Raw genomic sequence first — 21,753 nt, 5'->3', positions numbered from 1 at the left:
GTTTGTAAAAGATAGGAATACATTTTAAAAGAAAAGCCAAAAAGGAAAAAATCTCCGAAAAAATTTAATCGATTAGACTCGATATAAAATCGAGTAAATGGCAGCTCATTCACTCTCATAGAGCAGACAGGTCGACGGCGACAGTTTTCGGTTGTGTGTGTGTTTAGTTCGCTCGGTCATACAGTAGTGAAAAATGAGCTGCGAAGAGCAGTAGAATATATTAATTGATGCGCTTTTTAGACGAAACTGCTAATATTTTCTACCTATCAAAATCGTGTTAATTTAATAATAGCAGTTGGTGTCTGCTTGTCTGCTTTACATACGTTCGTTTGATGGTTGAAGCAGTAAAGCAACAAAACAAGTTAGTTTCTGTCGGGTGAAAGAAAGAAATTGTATGCATATGTGTTGGTGCGAGTGTGTGTGCGCGGTGAAAAAGCAACAACAACAGTAACATCAACTGCAACAACAAGAGCAACAGCAGTAACAACAACAACGAAAAACCTGGTCTCGTATGTCCGCTTTCCTTGCTCATTACGGTGCTTTTCTGTGCCCAAAGTGCATGCAAGTGCAGTCTGGAGGAGGAATCACAGCACCAACGACAGGTGCGTACACACAATACTACGAAAACACAATATTTTCTACTTTCGTTGCGTAAATTTGTCATCACTACTGCTTTCTGTCTATCTTTCTGTTGCTTTTATTGATTGTTCAAATGCCGCAGATACAGCAGTATCTCAGCATCCCATGACAATAGATGTGTATTCATTTCGCTTTTTTGGCTAAGAAATTGTATGCATATAGTAGAAATAAAGTGAAAGGTGGTGGCACATCTTCAGGCCTTTTGTGTAAGAAAGAAGCACACTAGCTCACATGTAATTGGAATACTAACAACCATTTTTTTTGTTATTACTAAAATGCAAAAATTCATTCAACACTGTAAATTGCAAGGTGGGAGAGAATCATCGATTTAATATGCGTCGAAAAGAGATAGCTAGCAGAAAGTGCGGAGAGAAGAATGAGGGCAACGGCGACGACGACTTTCTTGACATCGCAAATAACAATCAGAAATCGATAAATATTATTGCAGTTTTGTCGATGCTCTCTCACACACACAAACGCGCATACAAGTCGAGCTTAGCAACAAATCAGTTGGAGACTGCTGTCTCCCTACTTCCCCCCTCTCATGCGGTGCTTATGTCATGAACGGAAGTGAATTCATAGAATATTTTATCTTTGTGTACATATTTAGCAACCCCTAAAAAAGAAGTCAACAGTTCATTAAAATTATGCACAACTATGAAACTATGACATCATAGAGCATTTGCGCATACATTTCGATTTTGGACATTTCCTACCTCAAGAGCCTTTTCAACGTGACACATACTTTGAGGTTAGGTTTGCCAACATTTGCCGGGTGGTTTGTTCTTGACTCTTTTGGGGGTTGTACGGTTATATTGATTGACAGGGCGAGACACGTTTTCACGAAGTGGCAAAGGAAAATCAAATTAGTACTAACTTCTACAGTTTAATTGCCGCTAACTTCAAGCTTAAAACCTGATGTCCGTTAGGCAAACCAAAAAGCGTAAAGTGTGTTAATGTTTTTAATGCTGCCAACACGTGCGACTCAAAAAAATTTTCATTTTCTTTTCGACGTTTTCACAAAAATACCAAAAAAAAAAAAATATATGTATAAAATAAAATAAAACCAATTCTCCAAGCTGTAAGAGGGCGGTGCCCTAAAGGCATAAGAGGTGGCCAAAGAAATCTCAAATAAAATACAAAACCAAAGGCCATTTGTAGGCAAATTAAATTGCTAACAAAGCGTGAAGTTGGTTAGTGGGTTTGTTGTTTTCTGGATGGGTTCATCTATTCACCACATATGCAATAAGTGTGAGTCTCATTTCTTATCTCTGGCAAACAAAAACCATTTGCCGTTAGAGATGTGTAGACGATTTGAAATTGTTTTTCTTTTTTTGTTATCGATTTCTAGCTTACTTCCGCAACGCAAACAATCCAATCAGGCAACACAATTGCTATATTTTTTTGCTACACTTTTTCTCTCATTCTCTGTGTAAAAATCTATGGGTTGTTTTTGCTTTTCTCCTTTTTGCCATCCTCTAGTATATGTTAACCAGTTTGCCAGAGTTGCTCTTTCACTTGCAATTGTTGCTGTTCTTGTTGGCTGCGTCAACGTCCAACGACGGAAAGCGGAAGCGACGTCATTTATGTAAATTGTTTGCGTGACATTTGTATAGAGCACCTATATTCTGAACCGGTACGCACGCCCCTTAACATTAACTGCAACACCCGACCATTGTTACAAACTGAGCTCCCAGAGCCCCCAGAGCGTTGTTGTTGCCATGGCGGCTGCGCTCTATAAGCTTCTATGATGATGACCATAATCAGGCAATTTGAACAATAAGAATGCTTTGCCATGTAGAGACAACTGAACAATGTTAATTTACATAGTGTTAATGACGCTCTGTTCACAATAGTATTCTGTTAATGATAACAGTGCCGACCAGAGCTGAATGTTATAGTTGACAGTAGTTCACCTGTTTGCTTATCTTTGGCTTTAGATTAACTGTTCAGATTATCTTTATTATCCATTTAAATATATAACCTTTATGTAATTATTAATGTTAACATCTAGCCAACTTTACTTTCGTATCATTATGCATCTCTTTATCTCTTTTTAATGACCTTACAACGAATTTAATATTCTTTCATCTTGTGCTCATTAACCATAGATTCAAATTCGTTTATACTCTTTGCGTGTGTGTGTGTAGTTCAACAGTTAGTAGCTTATTTTGTAAACTCGTTGAATTTGTTGCTTAAATTATCTGGCCGTGCGCAAAGATCAGCGAGGTGAAACGGTTAAATGTTTTCGAAAACTGCCCCCAGTGAGTCGGAGCTCCATTTTAAAGAGCACCTTTACTCATACAGGGTGCTTCAGTCTGCCTTTTTCCACATCACAGTGGTTCAATGCACCGGGGGGTGCGATAAACGATAAACTACAAATTAAGTATGCGCTTTTGTCAGTCACGTTGTTGTTTCTTGTTTTGTGCGCTGTCAGCAACAATATGAATAATGTGGTTCGTTCCATGTAGAAAAACGTGATGTACAAAAATAAAGCAAAAAAAAAAAAAACACAAAAATAAATATAATGCGCATTGTAGGCAAAATATTTTTATGTACGGTAGCTACGGGCAACGCACCATAATATTATCTTGTACCAAATACAAACAGAGATATATGACGCAAGTTTTAATTTTTTTTTTTTGCCATTAGAATTCATAAACACACAACTGAATCATCAGCGAAGTCTGGGCGGCCATATTAAATAGATATATGTATATACCCGCCATATGTTTATTGTGTGAATGGCCGATATTAACATAGGAACACAGTACCAACGTCATCAGCACTCAAAATTTTTCGAGTAAATTGTGTTAAGACCCTCTCTCATTGGTGCTGATCAATTTCGGGTGCTCCAAGCGAAAGGCGACCACTGTAATTATTTTTTACCGTTATAAACCATACGGTCCGATAAAATATTGACCTAGTCAACGAAACATGTGAATCATTTGCGACTATGCCAGCCATGATACAATTATACAAGGTAGTGCCGTCGTACGTTTTTTCGTTCGGCTACAGAGTGTTATCGACCAGTGCGCTCGTGCTTGTTGAAGCGAAAGGTTGTATGCGGACGATTTTTTCCCTAAATATTAACCCTTGTGCAAGACAAAAATGTCAGATTGCAATTATATTATATATAAATATGAACTTTATGATAGAATTAAGAACCTGAACTAAATAATTGGTAATCAAAAACAAAAACAACGATTACTATCCAATTCCAAACTATTAAAAATTAAATTATAAAAAACATTTCAACTGTTTTTAATATAGTGGAACAATTAAACCCTATGCGCCATTGAAGGGTTAATCACAAAGCTCTACTGTCGATTCTTTCGCACTCACTAGGCGCAGTCGTTTCACTCGCACTTATGTACGGTGTCGATTATGGACAGCTTTTTGACGACGGGACTACCTTGTATAATTGTATCATGATGCCAGCGAACTTTGTTAAAGTTCGCAAATCCAGCGATCGTCGCCACTTGCGAGAGCGAATGTCAGCTTTTATATGTCAAAGCTTTTGTCGCTCTCACACACTTACCGAGAGCTTTGAAGAGAGCATCAAATTAAGCAAACATGAAGAGCAAATTCATGTTGCTCTTAAATTATGATTAATTGCGAATCTCTTGTTGTTTTCGTCATTGAATACGTTTTCTTGATTTTAAATAAAGAAATACTTAACCTTATGACGACCTGAAGGTTTTTAATTGTACATTTTGGATAACATAAAGAGAGCTTTATTCCAAGGTTTGATTAGGGAGAGCTTAAACCTTTGTATTGTCGCAAAGTGCAATGATAATGAAATAATTAAGAACAGGTTAACAGCTGTTTCAATAGCCCCTTAACTTGCCCCACTCGCTCGATTGTGCATAAACTATTTGCAAGCAAACGCGAGTAAACAAATAAAAAAATAAACAATAACAAAGGCAATTTGCTTACGTGCTGCATTCAACGTCATCACCGTTTGTCACAACAAAAGTTTTGTTTTGCTTGCGTTTTTTTCAATTTACATAGAATACAATAATCTCTATAGGAAAAGTTACTTAGTTGGCATTATGTAATATTGCTAGCTATCAGCTACTATAACATTCCATGGATGGGTGATAAACAAGGATCGATGATAAGAGAGCGTGTTTCTACATAGAAAATAACCTTGATTTTTTTATATGCTACCCCCTTGGGTTCGGTCTCTTTTGTTTTTTTTTTATTATTATTTTGCGAACACGACAAAACTAGAAAAGAAAAGAAGAAGTAAGAAAGTGAACGTGTCGTGTTCTCAACTATGAAATGCCCGATCTTTATTATTCAATATTATCCAATATTCAATTGCTATTTTTTTCCATGCTAACTGTACTTTTTGCAGAATGTAAAATATTCTTTCTCTGATAATTTTATTATTTCCTCTATTGGTTTTATAATACCCTTCTTCCCGTATAAATATCGGGTATAAAAACTGAAAAAGACCCACTATTTTATATACTACATACATTCTTCTAGACGTATGTTGGTATGCGATAACACACACATTGAAGCTCACATTCTTCGTACAATATGTATTTAGTTCGGTATAGTTTGTTATTGTTGTTTAAGCTGATGACAAATAAACAAACTAAGCGAGTGCAAAGCCATTAAAAACACAAGAATAACCTGATGGAAACATGAATGAAAAGGCCTGACTAAATGCCGTGTTATTTAACGCATTACTTATATGATTATACTCTATAGTATTTAATACCCTGCAAAACACATTTAAATCTTATTCAAACTATTCTCTTTAAACTTGAGTTGAATAAACTTTTTGGAAATAATTATTTAACTTCGCACCTCTGAATTTATCATTTACCAACACACGCAGTTCGAGTTTAACCTCACTTTTCAATCTTAAGTTGAATACACTCTGAAGTGCAAACATAAATTCAGGGTTTTTTGGTATGTTGAAAATGTTTGCTTATATTTATATCATAAATTATAATTCCAATAGTCAATCGTTGTGAACAAAGTATAGGGAGTATTGTGAATTACTAATGCACATAGTTGCATTTCATTGTTGTTTACAAAATGTTATCTAAAACTATTTAATTATTTTTGTTTTGTACTCGAGACAAACCCCACGCGCCATTCGAATTGTTGTTTACGTTAAATTGTTATTGACGCCACAAAGGCAGATACAAATACTAATAAACAACATTGGATACACTGACATATATCCACACATACATACATATGTATACGTTCATACACATACGCATTTAAATTTACATGCTTGCATACGTAGACACATTAATTATACATCATATTGTTCTAAGCATTCGGATTCTTTGCCCCCTTTTACATATCCGAGTCGAGCCCACAAATTACAGCCAATGGGATGCGAGTAAACACACAAATTGAAAACAACAAGTGGAAGCGTGATGATTACTCGACTGGTTGTTACCCTGTAGCTTACCATAAATAGAAATGAAATATGGTGTTCGCAGTGTTTATTAAGATTTTCGCAAATTGAGCTGCGGTTAGGTTGGAATAGTCCGAAATTTATTTAAAATTAAATAGTTGCCCCATCCGTAATTTTGTAAAAAGAAAAAGATTTTAATAAAATTTTTAAAGTAACTGCACTCTTAAATTATTGGTCAAATAAAATTTGTATAGTTCTAGTCATATTTATTCTACTTTTAGAATTGTACATTTAAATCATTTTTGAAATATATAATCATCAGACTTTCAATCTTATTTTGGCAAATGACAACTACGCCTTTCATGATTCAAGTTTCTAGGGTATAAAAACCGGCTGCGTTAAGCATGCGGAAATATTATACACTTGTTTACGTGCAATGCATTGCCAATTACATATATGATGATATATTTAAGCATACATATAACCTAGTTAACCAACTAACTTAAAAAAATTAAGCATTCCATCTTCACTTCAAATGTAGGTCATTCCCGAAAAGACATATTTCAAAAGAGTATTTTCTTGATTCTCAAATTGAAGACAAATTAATGTGAAGATTAGTTTATGGAGCCGGCATAAATTGCTGTACTTACTTATGTTAAAAAGAGTTGAAAGCTAACTGCGTAGTATTATTTTGTAGAGCATTTGTTGTTATTTTATTAGTTTGTTGTTATTGTTGTGAAAGGTAGAAATAGTAGTTTTAGTTGTATTGGTGCCACACGCGCTCGCCTCTATAGTATGCTTAACTAATTCGACCTTGATGCGTGTTGTATTCCTTCTATTTCATTCGCCGGGTTATCTATCTATCTACCATATACCTATGTACATACATATGTATATAATGCTCTGCTAGAAATAGCCGGTTTTATGTATTCATGAAAGCTCTATCTCAATTCTTAATTTATATTCAGTTGAGTGTTGTTTGTTATTCTCTTTTTGCCATAAAGAGGGGCTCGTCTCAAGTTCCCCTGATCTCGAATCTCAATAAACATCTTGAGAGACAAACATACATACACATCATGTATATCAAAGAACGTCAGCTCCATTTCCTATGAAAATGTTTATTCGCCGGATACACTACAAAAAATGCAAATAACGCTAACGCAAAAAAAATAGAAATAGTAATAAATAAATAAGCAATAACAAGATATAAAACCTTCAAGGTGAAGCAGAGTTTAAAACGAACTCAAGACGACATTTGCTAAACCACACGAAACACAGTAAAGCAGGCCAACAAAAAGTGCTTGTAGCAAGTGCAATAAGCGACTAGTAGATGCTCTTCTAATGTAATTTGACTTAAGCATGATTATTCTTCAAACATGCAATTTATATTTAGGTTCAAAAATATACATATAAGGCAATCAAATATGATTCGAGTGCTTAACAAATGACAACAAATGAATTTCTCTGTCTCTGTTTTAACTTTCAATGTCTTGTTTGGTTTGATATTTGTCATAAATTTGTTTTAGTATAGTTTCATCCAAAATTCCTGTATGTGATTGCCATTATTTAGTTAACAAGTGTATCAAATTTGAACAGTGAAGAGCTTGATAAGAAGCATTTCTCGAGCGGTACATGAGACGACATTTCTTCTGCATGCAGAAGACAGTTCAACTGGGCTGGGCACACATTTTGTTGAGCGATAGTTTTGCAGTTAAAGTCTGGCCACATCTGGGCACAATTGGCGCTCACCACTCCCCAAAAGTTCAGTACACTTTGACGGACTCTCTTCGGCAGACGTACACTTAGAGTAGTTGTTGAATGAATGCGGGTTGAGTGATAAATGTACTTCGGCTGGGTTCGTGTACCTTTCGTTATCACTTCAGTCTTCGCCTCTCGCATTCAATTCTCTCTCTCTCGTCAACGCTTATCACGCGCTTGTCAAATATCGAAATCTTATCGGAACTTTGCAAAAGTTCCGTTAACAAAAAAGAAGCAAAGTTTCTTCAAAAATCATTGTGTATTTTTGCGTCGCGTTCTGTTTTTCTTTTAAACAAAGTAAATTTCATCGCATAATGAGCAAAACACGAATTTAATTAATGCAAATTTAAGTGTTGGGTAAGAACCGTGTCAATCAATCAATCACCAAACAAATCGGTTTATCAACATCTAAGTTATCATCTATTTTAACCTCACTTTAGCATAATGTGCTGTGTTATTGTTGATAATTAATGAAACTACAATCAATTTGCAGTTGTTGCAAAGGTTCTATTAGTCAGACATTAGAGATGAGCTATGAATAATGCGACTAACTTGTGTAATTCTATACTGTTTGGCAAACTTTGAACGCTTGACTCATGTTTCGTGTTGAGATTAGATAAATTGATATTATTTATTGGTGTTGGACATGTACATACATAAAATACACGCACACCCATAAAACAAGTGAGAAAACTAAAGTCGAGTGTGCTCGACTATAAAATACTCGGTACCCGAACTAAAGAAAATGAAATTTTTGTTTTTTATCCGATTGTGAGCGGGAAACTCTAAAACAAGGCTTTGTGTATTTAGAGAGACATTATGATCCCCCTACTCATGATCGAACAAATATATATTTGTCACTAACTCATAATTTACTTCTACGGTATGACTACCGGGTATACGCACAGATCAATCACACACATTTACAACAAGTTTACACAAAATAACTGGGATCGGAACTAAACACGAAACTAACCAACCCAACTTTTGTTACAACTTATATAAAAAAAAGAAATTCAAAAAAGAATCTTCCAAACATTTCTTCTACGCACACAGATAAAAGAGATTAAAGAGAGAACGAGAGAACTGCCCCATACCGATAAATAATAAATAAACGTTGATACGATAATAATACTAGACAAGATGCCGCTTTTTGCCCGCAAGTCAACGAAGAACAATCCATCGGATCACAGCGACATTAGCCAGGACAGCAAGCGATCCTCGATGAGTGGCGGCAACAGTTCACTGCACAGCAACAACAGCAGCAATCACAGCAACAACAACAATCACAATCATAACAACAATAATGAGCTGGATAAGAAGCCACCGCTGATCTTCCACTGCCAACTTGCCCATGGCAGTCCAACGGGTTTGATCACGGGCTTTGCCAGCGTCCGAGAGCTATATAAGAAGATTGCCGAATGCTTTGACATGTCCGAGGATGACATTTTATTCTGCACCCTCAATTCACACAAGGTGGACATGACACGTCTGCTTGGCGGGCAAATTGGCCTAGATGACTTCATCTTTGCCCATCGCAAGGGGCGGCCCAAGGAAATCGAGATTGTAAAGACACAGGATGCCTTGGGACTGACGATCACCGACAATGGTGCCGGCTATGCGTTCATAAAGCGCATCAAGGAGGACTCGATTATCGATCGCATCGAGCACATTGCTGTGGGCGATCACATCGAGAAGCTCAACGGCGTCAACATGGTCGGCAAACGGCATTATGAGGTAGCGCGAATGCTGAAAGACATTGCCACCGGTGAGACATTCACATTGCGTCTGGTCGAACCAATTCGTAGCGGTTTCCAGGGTATTGGACCGCGCAGTCAATCTAGGGCGTCGTCATCCTCGGCAGGAGGTGGACGCAATTATGGCAGCGGTAAGGAGACTTTGCGCTTCAAGGCAAATGGAAATGCCCAGATTGAACCGAAGTTTGATGAGGCCACCACGGCGGGTGTGGAGGCCATTAATAATCTGCTTGAATCGTTTATGGGCATCAACGATACGGAATTGGCATCACAGATTTGGGATCTGGGTGATCAGAAGTCGAATTCCATGGATTTTGCCGAGGCCATTGATAACTCCGATTTGGAATCTTTTGGTTTCACCGACGATTTCATTATCGAACTCTGGGGTGCAATAACGGACGCGCGTCGCTTGAGTACGAGAAACTAGGAGCAATTGATAGGATGCTTCTCCTTATATTGCCAGAAAAAGAGAAACATTTCTAATTCTATAATAAAATAACAAAAATCATATTTTTAATTTCATCATTATTATTATTATGATTATCGCATTGTTTAATTGTATCTGTAGCCTTAGATATTTCATATTTAATACATACATTTATCATTATTATTTGTATGCCTGCATTTGCCAATTATTTCGTATTTGTTAAACTTTAAATTATACTATATACATACATTCAGATTGACAAAAACATAGAGACTAGAAAAGCAAAAAGATAAATATACACTTCGCGTGTGGTACTGCATTGTATTTTTCGTACAACTTGTTCAATGTACATAATTATGCATTTTCATTAGTTCATATTTTATTCATAAATATACAAATTTATAAATAAATTTAAATTATTGAAATACTTTTTGTTTTGCATTATGTTTTTATAGTTTTGGCTTTAAGTTTGGTAAGTTTGTTAATTTTTGTTTTTAATTATATCCCATTAAATTTCGAAGTATATATTTGTGAAACTCTAGTTTTTCAGAGATATCTTAAAATTTGGTCTTCCAAAACAGAGTTTCGTAGTTCTTTCTCTCAGTGTATTCGTCATTCTCTTTACCGTTTTGGCACTCGTCGAAATTTCGAATCATTCCACGGTGACAAATTCTATTTGCATATTATAAACGTATATTTGACCATGAGCACGTGCTTTAAGACTCTTGATGAATTCAATCTCATTCACACATAAAACGTATATGCATATACATGTATATGTACATATGTACATCATCAGCTAACATGTATGTAGTTTATATTTCCTGTTTGCCAGCTAGTAAGTGACAGCGAGAGCTTTCTGGCACAAGACTTGCAAACGCAGCAACAACAGTAAATGCCGCGCAAAACATCGTCTGACAATGAATTAGCTATGGCGTCGTCATCACAACAATCGCCACAACTGACACACATTCATACATACATATGTATGCAATGCATAATATTGCAATTGCAAACGCAAATGTCAGCAACAACAGCTGCTACTGGGTACAAAGCGTTGTCTTGCGTACAGCTGATAAGCGAAGTTGTTAATATTTGTTGTTGTCTGACGTCGCACTAGCACACATACTGTCGAAAACTGAGAGAACGATATGCTCAAACAGCTGCTGAACCGCAGGCACGGCAACAACCATGATACAATAACACAAGGTAGTCTCGTCGGAAAAGCTGTCCACTATCTATCACATGCATAAGTGCGAGTGAAACGACTGCGCCTAGTGAGTGCGAAAGAATCGACAGTAGAGCTTTGTGATTAACCCTTCAATGGCGCATAGGGTTTAATTGTTCCACTATATAAAAAAGAGTTGAAATGTTTTTATAATTTAATTATTTACAGTTTAGAAGTTGACAGTAATCGTTGTTTTTATTTTTGATTACTAATTTTTTTGTTCAGGTTCTTAATTCTATCTATTATTGTATCATGGCAACAACTATCATACATAACAACGATTTTACAAGACTTTCCGGTTTTACAGGTTTTTTTTGTTTCTTTACAGTCCAAATACAACACATGTCGCACAGAAGCTTTTACTCTTAAGCCTGTCGCGCAATGTGTTTTGTATACGGTGCGCTCTCTTTTTCGCTCACCGACTCTCTTTGGTGGTGCTCTCACACACATACACACACAGTCAGGTGCTTAATTTAATTAGCTTTGGCGCGCTGTTAGCTCTGCTGTCTTGTATAACTAACTAAAAAGAGGCAATGCTGCCACTCAACTGCTCAGTTGTGCGAACGCTGTCGTCGAAGCAACAAGCAAGGCGGAAAAACGAAAAGAAAATTAATTGTTGGAATAAGAAGCAAATCAAAGAAAAAGGCTTGTTAACAACAAAACTCAAACGATATTGAATTACGTACAGCAAAGAGTAACTAGCAATTTAAAGTGTTTGCAGCAACAGCAGAAATAGAGTGAGGCGACTTGCAAGTTTTTCGCGTATTAAAACCAAGGAAAACCACAAGAACATCGTGTGAAAACCGAAGGTAGTGACACAAAAAAAATTCCATTATACTAGAAATACAAAAAAAAAACCTGCAAAAATTGAATGTGGATTTTCTTGGCACCCAAATAATATTTGTTCGACTTTGTTCCTGTGTATTTTCAACGTTACTTTACTTTGCTTTTAATTTAATTTAATGCGAGTGCTTGGACTTTGAACGTGACTCAACAGAATTGTCTAGGCGGCAATTCAGCCTAATAAAATAAACACAAACATTAACATTTTGCATACAACAACGAACTACGTCAATTGTTGTGCAGTTTTTGAATTATATTATTATTGTGTTCGTTTTGTTGTTCTCCTCGCCCAATTCGATTCGTTTTGCGTGTTTTGTGCAAAATTTCATTTGCTTGTCATTTAGTTGTCTGTCTGTTGCCGTGCAGCCTCTGTTTTTGGTTTTTGTCCCTTTCGCGCCTTTGTATTAGTTGCGGCGCTTGTTTCTCTTCTCCAAGCAGTCTCGTTTTGCACTGCATTTGTGGCGCGAGCTTTTTTGTGTCTATATGTGTGTGCAAGTTTTGTGCGTTTGTTTTGCTTGTGGCTTTTCGCGCGTTGCGTTTGTTTGCTTGCTATTTGTTTGCAGGTGAAAGTAATGGCAGCGACGACGCGTGACAGATGTGGCGTGTTGTCTGACTACATATGTATGTATGTATCTCTTTCTCTGTCTGTCTGTCGTTTATCTGTGCGTTGTGGCTTATTATGTATATTTCACAAAACTCTACAACAATATTGATATCGATATCGATGTCAAAGAGTAGACTACAAAGGAACCTTGTCTTATCAACTACGACTACAAGAAGTACAACAAGCCTAATAAAAGCACGAAATTATTTTGACCATTTCCTTTGTGATAAGCCTCATATATGTATGTACATACATACAAACCTACACAAATTTATTAAAAACTTTTGGACATTGAACTTTACGCTATGCGACCATTCTGTGTAGACAAACAAACACTAGTATTTTTATTCATGCTTATTAATACAATTTTTGTTTATAGTAAGTAGACGAATCTCTTACGATTTCTAGAACAGGTAAAAAGAAAAACAAAAAGAATAAACTCACGCTATTTGCTTACGCATACAAATGCCAATCGCAGCACTTAATTAATTCGTAATGGGGGCTGATAAACTTATTGTACATGTGTATGTATGCATATGAGCCTATGTATACACACATATTTTATTAATTTACAGATCATTATACGTTTTAAATGCTGCCGCTAAAATCGCGTGATGTTTTTCCAGTGGCCTGAGAAATGAGTAATGAGTTTATGATCACACACACACACAAGCGGAATGCTTACAAAATGTTCGTGTGTGGAGTTTGGCGTTCGGCTAGCATTATCATTGTTTATTACACACATACATATAAACAGTGAGAACACGCCACTAAAGTTACGAACTAACCATTGATGTCTTTGCGGCCATTTATCACACTATCGACTTTTATCGATAACAACAATCTAAATAAAGTCTGGCGTCAATGGGGAGCTTATTACACATAACAATCTACTTGTCGTGGAGAGTTTGTGTACCTTTTTGGTGCTTCCTTCAACTGGATGTAAACTCAGTGATGACACTTTGCAATGTTTACATGCGTATGTTTCCACTAATTAACTGCAAATAAATGTTTGCTACATATGGTGAAGAGTCAACACCCTTTCCTTTCATTTATGTTACGTAATATTAGTAGTAGTACTCATTCATTACCGGATGTTGTTCGTCTCTGTCTCGCTCATTGACTTGGATTTGCTTCATTTGCGCTCACAATTCAATTCACCTTGACTTTCATTACACTAAGCACTCGCAGTTGGCAACAACAATTTGGCAGCTGCATCTTATGCATGTTGCTTGCAGCCGCAAAAAAGCTTTCAGATCTTTCTTATTGAGACATTCATTATGAGTGTTTTTATTATACACCACTTGCCGCAAACCTTTCAAATGTCAGGAAAAATAAACTATTTATAAGATCTTACGTACATTTGTATTTATAATACCTTTGTGGCGAGTACTAATTTATGAATGTTCTCTGTGTTTTCTGCCATTTTCAGTTGCTGCAACAAAAAGGGGCTAAAGGTGGATTTATCACTAGCAAACTATTCGCCAAGCAAGTGCAATAAAAAATAATGGCTGGCTACTAACAAATTTGTACTCACCAATTTAACAAATCATAAATATAGTGTCGTAATACGCAAAAGGAGAACGGTTGCGTTACCCCAATAGTTGCAATTCAAAAATTGAACAATATCGATAAGTAGTTAATCGATATTACTACCGCTCAACATGAATAGTTTGGTGCGCGTGTTTAGCAATCTGCAAGATTTTTACAATGACATCAATGCGGCCACACTAACTGGAGCTATCGATGTGATCGTCGTAGAGCAAAAGGATGGCGAGTTTCAATGCTCACCATTCCACGTACGTTTCGGCAAGCTCGGAGTGTTGCGCAGTCGCGAGAAAGTGGTAAGTAATCGATAGAATGAGATCGATTAGCAACATTAAGTTTACAAGTTTCATTTATGATTTCCAGGTGGACATTGAAATCAATGGCACACCCGTTGACATACAGATGAAGTTGGGCGACTCCGGTGAAGCTTTCTTTGTGGAGGAATGCCCCGAGGACGATGGCGAGGAGTTGCCCGAGAACTTGGCCACATCACCCATACCAAAGAGTTTCCTGCAGTCGCTGAATAAGGGCAACGACACCATGGAGGACATTAGCGGCGTAGCCGCCGATAAGTAAGTAGTCCATTGATATATTATCCATTCACCGAGGCAGCTAGAATCATGTTCATATTGATTTTAGAAACGCTAGCGATGATTTGCAAATACCGTTGCCAATGCCGCGCCGTAACTCCATTGATCTGTCCAAGGAGGAGCCCAAGGAAATTGCCGTCGAGGGCAACAAATTCGAGAATCAAGTCTCGGACTACACCCAGCGCAGGTAGCGTTTGCTTCCATCAAAAATATTTTCTTTAACCGAGTTGCAAGCATCTTATTAATTAAATCCTTTATTTATTATTACAGACACACAGACAACGTGTTGGAACGTCGCAATTTGGGCGATAAGCTTAAAGAGTATACAACACAAAAGATGCGCCAAGAATGGGCTGAGCATGAGGAGCTGTTCCAAGACAAGAAACCACAGGACAAATTGCCAGAGTCCGAATCAAAATCGGAAGCGAAGCCAACGCAAGTGGACACAGAACCCGAAGTGGTCTCTATTAAGGCAGAGCCAGCTGCAACGTCACCAGTAACAACATCGACAACGACGACTCCAGTTGTCGTCATAGAGTCCAACAAGGATGAGTCGAAGAGTAAAACCAAGAAACGCCGCAAGAAGTCGCAGATGAAAAAGAAGAATTCACAGCGTAAAACATCGTCGAGCAGCTCGGCAGGCAGCGCCGCTGGCGGCGATGCCATCAACGCTGATGCTATCTCCCTTAATTCGGTGCAGGTGAGCAATATCGATGAGATCGATGTGCAGATCGCCAGCATTTCCACCATCACCAACAATACCAATAACAACACAATCTCGTCGTCGAATGACGAGCAGCCATCGGCACCATTGCTAACAGCACACACCGGCGATGACAGTGCGCTCAGTGAGCTGACCACGCCCACAAATCTAGCATCACGTCACGATCCCGATATTCACTTCTTTAGCGACACCGAGATCACCACACCCACTAGCATTGGGGCGTCGAGTGCGGCCCGCGGCGGTGGACGTCCATCGACGCCCATTCAAAGCGACAGCGAACTAGAGACGACCATGCGGGATAAGCGTCATGTGGGCGAGGATGAGAACAGCGGCATGTGGAACTGGGGTGAACTGCCCACGCCCGAAGAGGATGCCGAGTCCACGCAGAATGCGCGGCAGTCTGGCAGGTTGTTGTGGCAAATGTTTAGCTTCATGAAGCGGGCAAATCGTTTGCGCAAAGAAGGAGCCGCCAATCAGGCTGGTGACATTTATCTTTCGGATCTGGATGCCGGTAGCATAGATCCCGAGATGGCTGCTCTCTATTTCCCCAACCAAAAGCCCAAGGAAGCAAAGGCAACGCACAGCGGCGACGAAGATCGCGAGAGTGGCAATGGCACCAGTTTGCCGCATTCGCCCAGCTCGCTAGAGGAGAACCAAAAGAGCATGGACTCGGATTTCGATGAGAGCAAACAGCAGCAAGATAAGAAGTAATTATCAAGCACATATTGACGAAGATAATTGGGATTAATATTTATTCTATTTTGTGTAGATATCTGGACTTTGTGGCCATGTCCATGTGCGGCATGCAGGAGAATGGTGCAGCACCTGCGGACGAGGAGTTCGATCGCCAGTTGGTCACCTACCACGATGTAAGTTATCGCTCTCATTGCGCTGACCTTTTACCACAATATATTATTGCATCGATGCATCATTTTACACTGATCATACATTGCAGCCTTAGGTGAAGACCATAAGCTAACCTTAACACTGAGCTAAGAAGCTTAAAATGATAGAAAATTAGCATTTCAAACTTCTTGTAGGGAAAAATGTCCTTCAACTGAAGGAAATGACAAGCCTCCAACTAAATCGATTAAGAATCTTCAATTCAATAATTATGATTGATTTAAGAGTATCACTCTAATACATTCATTCATATAATAACATGTTTAAATACAATTTGGCAAAGAGAAGGCAAGATGCTTACGGTCTTTTAGCTAAGGTTGCAATGATCAAACCATTATTACACTGCGCTACACAGCACCTGCAACATTGCACCTAACCAATGAATGTTTTTTTTTTTTGTGATCACGCTTGCTGCTCCCCGCTGTGTTGCCCCTCGATCCTCATATGTACACAGGTGTGCAAAAATCCACAAATGTTCTCATCGCCAAATCTAGTTGTACGTCTAAATGGCAAATACTACACTTGGATGACTGCATGTCCCATTGTCATGACAATGATAACATTCCAGAAGCAACTAACCGAAGTAAGTTTCGTTGGGAGAACGCAGGAATGTCACAACTAATTATGCTTCGATCATGTGCTTTACAGGATGCCATAGAGCAGTTGATATCGCCATCTCCCATAGCTGTGGGCGATGACAAGCCCGAGGTGGCTCATCAGACAGACACTGTGGGCCAAACGAAGCGTTCGTGGTGGAACTGGAGACGATCTCAGGACGCCGCTCCCAATCAGCCAAATAATAACAAGAACGCCACACTCGATAAAGTCGACAAAGGTCAATACAACTTTGCCGAGGATGGTGATCAGGCGGCGGTTAGCACGCAAACATCGCGTCCCAATTCACCAGACGTTAGTGATCCAACGCTGAGCAAGAGCGATTCTCTAGCAAACGCTGAGAACACTTCGGCCTTGGTCGACAACCTAGAGGAGCTGACCATGGCCTCCAACAAGAGCGATGAGCCCAAGGAGCGCTACAAGAAATCACTGCGCCTCAGCTCGGCAGCTATTGTAAGTTATTTATCTATTTCTCTCGATTCCAAAATAGATCTGTAATATCATTTGTGCTTTCAGAAAAAACTAAACCTTAAGGAGGGCATGAATGAGATTGAATTCAGCGTGACAACAGCTTATCAGGGCACCACACGCTGCAAATGCTATTTGTTCCGCTGGAAGCACAACGACAAAGTCGTCATCTCGGACATTGATGGCACGATCACCAAGTCGGATGTCTTGGGTCATATCTTGCCCATGGTAGGCAAGGACTGGGCACAGCTGGGTGTGGCACAGCTCTTCTCAAAGATCGAACAGAATGGCTATAAGCTATTGTATCTGTCGGCTCGTGCCATTGGACAATCACGTGTCACACGTGAATATCTGAGATCTATTAGGCAAGGCAATGTAATGCTACCCGATGGCCCATTGCTGTTGAATCCCACATCGTTGATATCCGCATTCCATCGCGAAGTAATCGAAAAGAAGCCAGAACAATTTAAAATTGCGTGCTTGTCAGACATACGCGATCTGTTCCCCGACAAGGAACCTTTCTATGCGGGCTACGGCAATCGTATTAATGTAAGATTTAGAATTATTACGCAGCCATCTACAATGTCATTTACCTATCCTTATTCCTCTCTGATCCTTCGCAGGATGTGTGGGCCTATCGTGCCGTTGGTATACCCATTATGCGCATCTTCACCATCAACACGAAGGGCGAGCTTAAGCACGAACTGACCCAAACATTCCAGTCATCGTAAGTACTCGTTTTATGTTCTTTCTGGTTATGGTGTCTCTTCACAATAAGTTCGCTTGCCATTTGCCTAAGCAGACAATTTTGTCAGTCGAAGCTTTTTGGTTAAGACGTTCTTTCAACTTTCTGCAACTTATCATGCCACATTCAAATCGAAAAAAGCAAAGAAAACAACCCAATTGGTCCAAGTCTCGTATTAACATCATAATGTAACGCCATGCTAGGTGTCTTGTAGGAAGTATTAGCTCACAAAAAAACATAAAACGTGCATCCTGCTCCAATATACTATGTATGTATATGTAGGAATTCTTGACTACTGCTCGCTCATTCACAAATTAATCAATTCCACAATCAAAAGCGTGTGCCGAAATTGTATTCAAGCATTGTCAATATTTGATTGTCAATTTATATAGTGGCTACATCAATCAGTCGCTTGAGGTCGACGAGTACTTTCCACTGCTGATGCACAACGATGAGTTCGAGTATCGCACAGATACCTTTGACAACGACGATGACTTGGAGGACGAGTTGCAGTTCAGCGACGATTACGACATCGAACTCGATGACTCTAGCAACAATGATGGTGACAGCGATGACGATGGCGCTGTTTTTGACGATGACTTCGCCAATGATGATAATGATGATACTACCAACTACATTATGAACGCAACGGCCAAAAATGAAATACTCTTGGCCTCACCACCCAAATGGCTTAATAACAATAATCAAAGCTAAATTTCCGCTGCTTGACAGTATACATTAATTTCCGAGTATATATCGAAAATTTCAAATTGTGATATGATAAATTCCTAGTGTTAAGTTTCTAGCTTTGTATATACGTTTTTGTGCTTTGAAAGGGCGACGGCGAGGCTTTGAAAGCTCCTTAAAGTCCTTTCGATAAATGTTTTAGCTGTATTATTTTGGCGTTGAATCGCCACTAAACTTCTATACCTATACTATTAATGCATCGCATTATGCGCTAAGAAGTAGACTATAAGTTGTTTTTATCTAATTACGTATTTCGTATATCGACACAAATAAAATGTGTGCCTACTTTTGTTGTTATCGAATGATCTTTTATCGGCGACATGTTTTGAATGTGGTATGATAAGGTTGCTGGTCCATTTGTGTTGCATACTCTTGGGCGCTGAGCAATGGCTTATGGCATATGTGGTGTTGCATAATTATTTGTTTATTAACCAAGTGACCCTCCTCCTTTGCCCCTCTTGCAGGTACTGTAGCATGACTTACATTGTGGATCAGCTGTTTCCACCCGTAAAGCATGACGAAGTCGCCGTTGAGTTCTCCAATTTCAACTATTGGCGGGATCCAATTGCCGATTTGCCGGAATTGGACACGGAATTGGTGCCGCCCAGCAAGCTAGACAGCGCCACACTGAGACCCATTCCAGAGAAATGAAACGCAAAATAGTTCAACAGCACATTGACAGATGGAACATAATAAACCCACATACAATCTTACATACATACATACTTACTATATAGTATATGCCCACATACATACATATATATCTATGCATTATCTATTCAAAGCTTCTTGTCGTGTTAGCAATTCATATATTTCGTTGTATCTCCAAAGAGTGGATTAATTGATTATCGATATTTATCTAGTTAATCCAAAAACAAAATGAAAACGATTGAAATTCATATTTACATTATGCATTATGTATATTTTTTTTATTAAATTTAAATTAAAATTAGTTGAGTCGGAAGAAACCAGAGAAAGTGATTTAGCCTATGATTTTTTGCATTCGTTTATGAATTAATTTATAAAGTTATTTGCGAGAGAATTGAATCAAAGACAGTTTAACGGATTTATTTGTAATTTTTAAAATTATTCTATTTGCTCTTAGGACTTTATGAAACTGGTGAATAATTAATAAAATTAATTGTGAAACTTGCTTGAAACTGAAACTTGAATATTCCTGAGCTGCATAATGTGATTTTTAATTTTATCATAATTATTTTTATTATTACTCTTAATTTTTAATTTTGTGATTGTCAACTTAGAGAGCTCTGCTACGTTTAATTCAAGCAAACATACGATACTACAATATAACTATGCTTAGCCAATAAAATAAACAATATAATGTTTCAAATAAAGATGCAAATGCTTTAAACAATTTATAAAAGAAAGCAACTTTTTTTCATTATTATTAGCAAAACAAACTGTATCTTGACTTGCGGTGGAAAATTTTCGACTAAATCGACAACAAAAAATTGTTTGTTGATGCTTTGGTTATTGTTCCCGTCTAGCATGCATAAATAAATACGAGAACATTCGAGTCCGATTATGGACAATAAACAGTCTGCTTAGGGTTTCCAACAGGAGGAATAATGGATGACCGGGGAATTGCAGCTGAAGTAAGCAGACATATGGGGCTGGCATGTATTTGTCAACGTAATTTTGCCAATTCAATTAATGCTCACTTAAATCAGAGCGACTGAATCATCATTATCTTGATCATCATCACCAACAGCATACAAAACGAGAGGGATTCAGCTTAAGTGCCCACAAATAGGCAGACATTGCCAGAGGCGTAGTTCAATTTTTGTGACCAGGGGTTAAGAACTGATCACCTGATTATCGCAAATATAATCAGCTGATATTACCAGTGTGTACACATCTATATGTGAAAAAATATGAATTGTAATGAATATATGTATGTACATATGTTAATATGTTTTATTTGAAAAATCTGAATTATTTTTGACTGTAAGTAATTAATCCCCTTCGTAAAATCAATGGACTCATGTACACTCATACAGCCACATAAGCTTATGCTGAGCGACGGTAGTTTTCCATGCCTCCCCTACCACAAATTAGGGTAACAATGAGATAAAGCAAAATTTTCCATCTCTTGAGCTGGGCTTTTGTTCGACAACGAGATAAGAGTAGATTTAGCTGATTATGATTATATAGTGCACTACTCACTTACTACATAAATGATGATGATGATGCTTCAACTGAGGTCGAGTCAGCTGATTTTCCATCGTTTTGTAAAATAATTGTTTCAAGTGCAGTAAACAATTGAATGCGCTGTGAGTGAGAAAGAGAGACCAAGAAACAAAAACTAAAATTAATCTAATAGTTTAGTTTATCATTTGTGAGACGAGTGATAAATTTCCATATCTAATTTAAATTGAACCATTCTACATGGAACGACTCCCACGTAGAGATGCTGATATGGCTATTTTCAGGTCACAACTAGTCAGAATATTTTCTTTAAGAAATTAATTTTTTAGCTTCAATTTATGAAGTTTTTTCAAATATTTCCTATAGAAATTTCATATTATGTTCCCTTTATACTTTTTATTTAAATTGATCTTCAGTTTCTTTCAGTTTCTGTTCAAACGGGTTCGCTTGTAAAATTTATTTTTATATTTAAGAAAAAATTTTAATTTTTTGCTACTGCTTGGAGGTTTTTTTTACGAATTTGTAAATAGAATATTAATTAAGTTTCTCTTCAAGTAGCAGATTACTTTGGAAAATTATCATCCACTCATGTTCTT

At 37.8% G+C, this 21,753-nt stretch overlaps 2 protein-coding genes across 9 annotated transcripts; both read left to right on the top strand.

The window, feature by feature from the left end:
* Positions 1-479: 479 nt before the first annotated feature.
* LOC132791939 (phosphatidate phosphatase LPIN3) lies at positions 480-20,299 on the top strand. Of its 6 annotated transcripts, none has more exons than XM_060801074.1 (11): positions 480-602; positions 14,081-14,492; positions 14,560-14,768; positions 14,836-14,973; positions 15,057-16,217; positions 16,280-16,379; positions 16,868-16,996; positions 17,062-17,481; positions 17,545-18,045; positions 18,120-18,223; positions 18,634-19,285. In XM_060801074.1, exons 2-11 carry the CDS (start codon positions 14,313-14,315, stop codon positions 18,953-18,955), a joined length of 3,264 nt encoding a protein of 1,087 aa, XP_060657057.1. In that variant the 5' UTR covers positions 480-602; positions 14,081-14,312; the 3' UTR covers positions 18,956-19,285. The 6 variants fall into 6 exon arrangements, with proteins under 6 accessions (XP_060657057.1, XP_060657060.1, XP_060657059.1 ...); XM_060801076.1 differs by lacking the exons at positions 480-602; positions 18,634-19,285 and adding exons at positions 11,750-12,010; positions 19,453-20,299; XM_060801073.1 differs by lacking the exon at positions 480-602 and adding an exon at positions 11,750-12,010.
* On the top strand, positions 488-10,074 carry LOC132791943 (PDZ domain-containing protein GIPC3). Of its 3 annotated transcripts, none has more exons than XM_060801084.1 (2): positions 488-602; positions 8,846-10,074. In XM_060801084.1, exon 2 carries the CDS (start codon positions 8,933-8,935, stop codon positions 9,971-9,973), a length of 1,041 nt encoding a protein of 346 aa, XP_060657067.1. In that variant the 5' UTR covers positions 488-602; positions 8,846-8,932; the 3' UTR covers positions 9,974-10,074. The 3 variants fall into 3 exon arrangements, with proteins under 3 accessions (XP_060657067.1, XP_060657066.1, XP_060657068.1); XM_060801083.1 differs by lacking the exon at positions 488-602 and adding an exon at positions 7,506-7,659; XM_060801085.1 differs by lacking the exon at positions 488-602 and adding an exon at positions 7,987-8,146.
* Positions 20,300-21,753: the final 1,454 nt, after the last annotated feature.

Source organism: Drosophila nasuta, chromosome 3 (assembly GCF_023558535.2).
Source record: "Drosophila nasuta strain 15112-1781.00 chromosome 3, ASM2355853v1, whole genome shotgun sequence".
Classification (NCBI taxonomy): domain Eukaryota; kingdom Metazoa; phylum Arthropoda; class Insecta; order Diptera; family Drosophilidae; genus Drosophila; species Drosophila nasuta.
This window is presented reverse-complemented; position numbering and strand designations above follow the sequence as displayed.

What these genes read in the sequence shown, in the direction of transcription:
- LOC132791939 (XM_060801074.1), top strand. Translation starts at nt 14,313, where the DNA reads ATGAATAGTTTGGTGCGCGTGTTTAGCAATCTGCAAGATTTTTACAAT. An exon ending in AGCGGCGTAGCCGCCGATAA is followed by an intron (nt 14,769 to 14,835) that starts GTAAGTAGTCCA and finishes TATTGATTTTAG; the next exon opens with AAACGCTAGCGATGATTTGC. An exon ending in GCTACGGCAATCGTATTAAT is followed by an intron (nt 18,046 to 18,119) that starts GTAAGATTTAGA and finishes GATCCTTCGCAG; the next exon opens with GATGTGTGGGCCTATCGTGC.
- LOC132791943 (XM_060801084.1), top strand. Translation starts at nt 8,933, where the DNA reads ATGCCGCTTTTTGCCCGCAAGTCAACGAAGAACAATCCATCGGATCAC.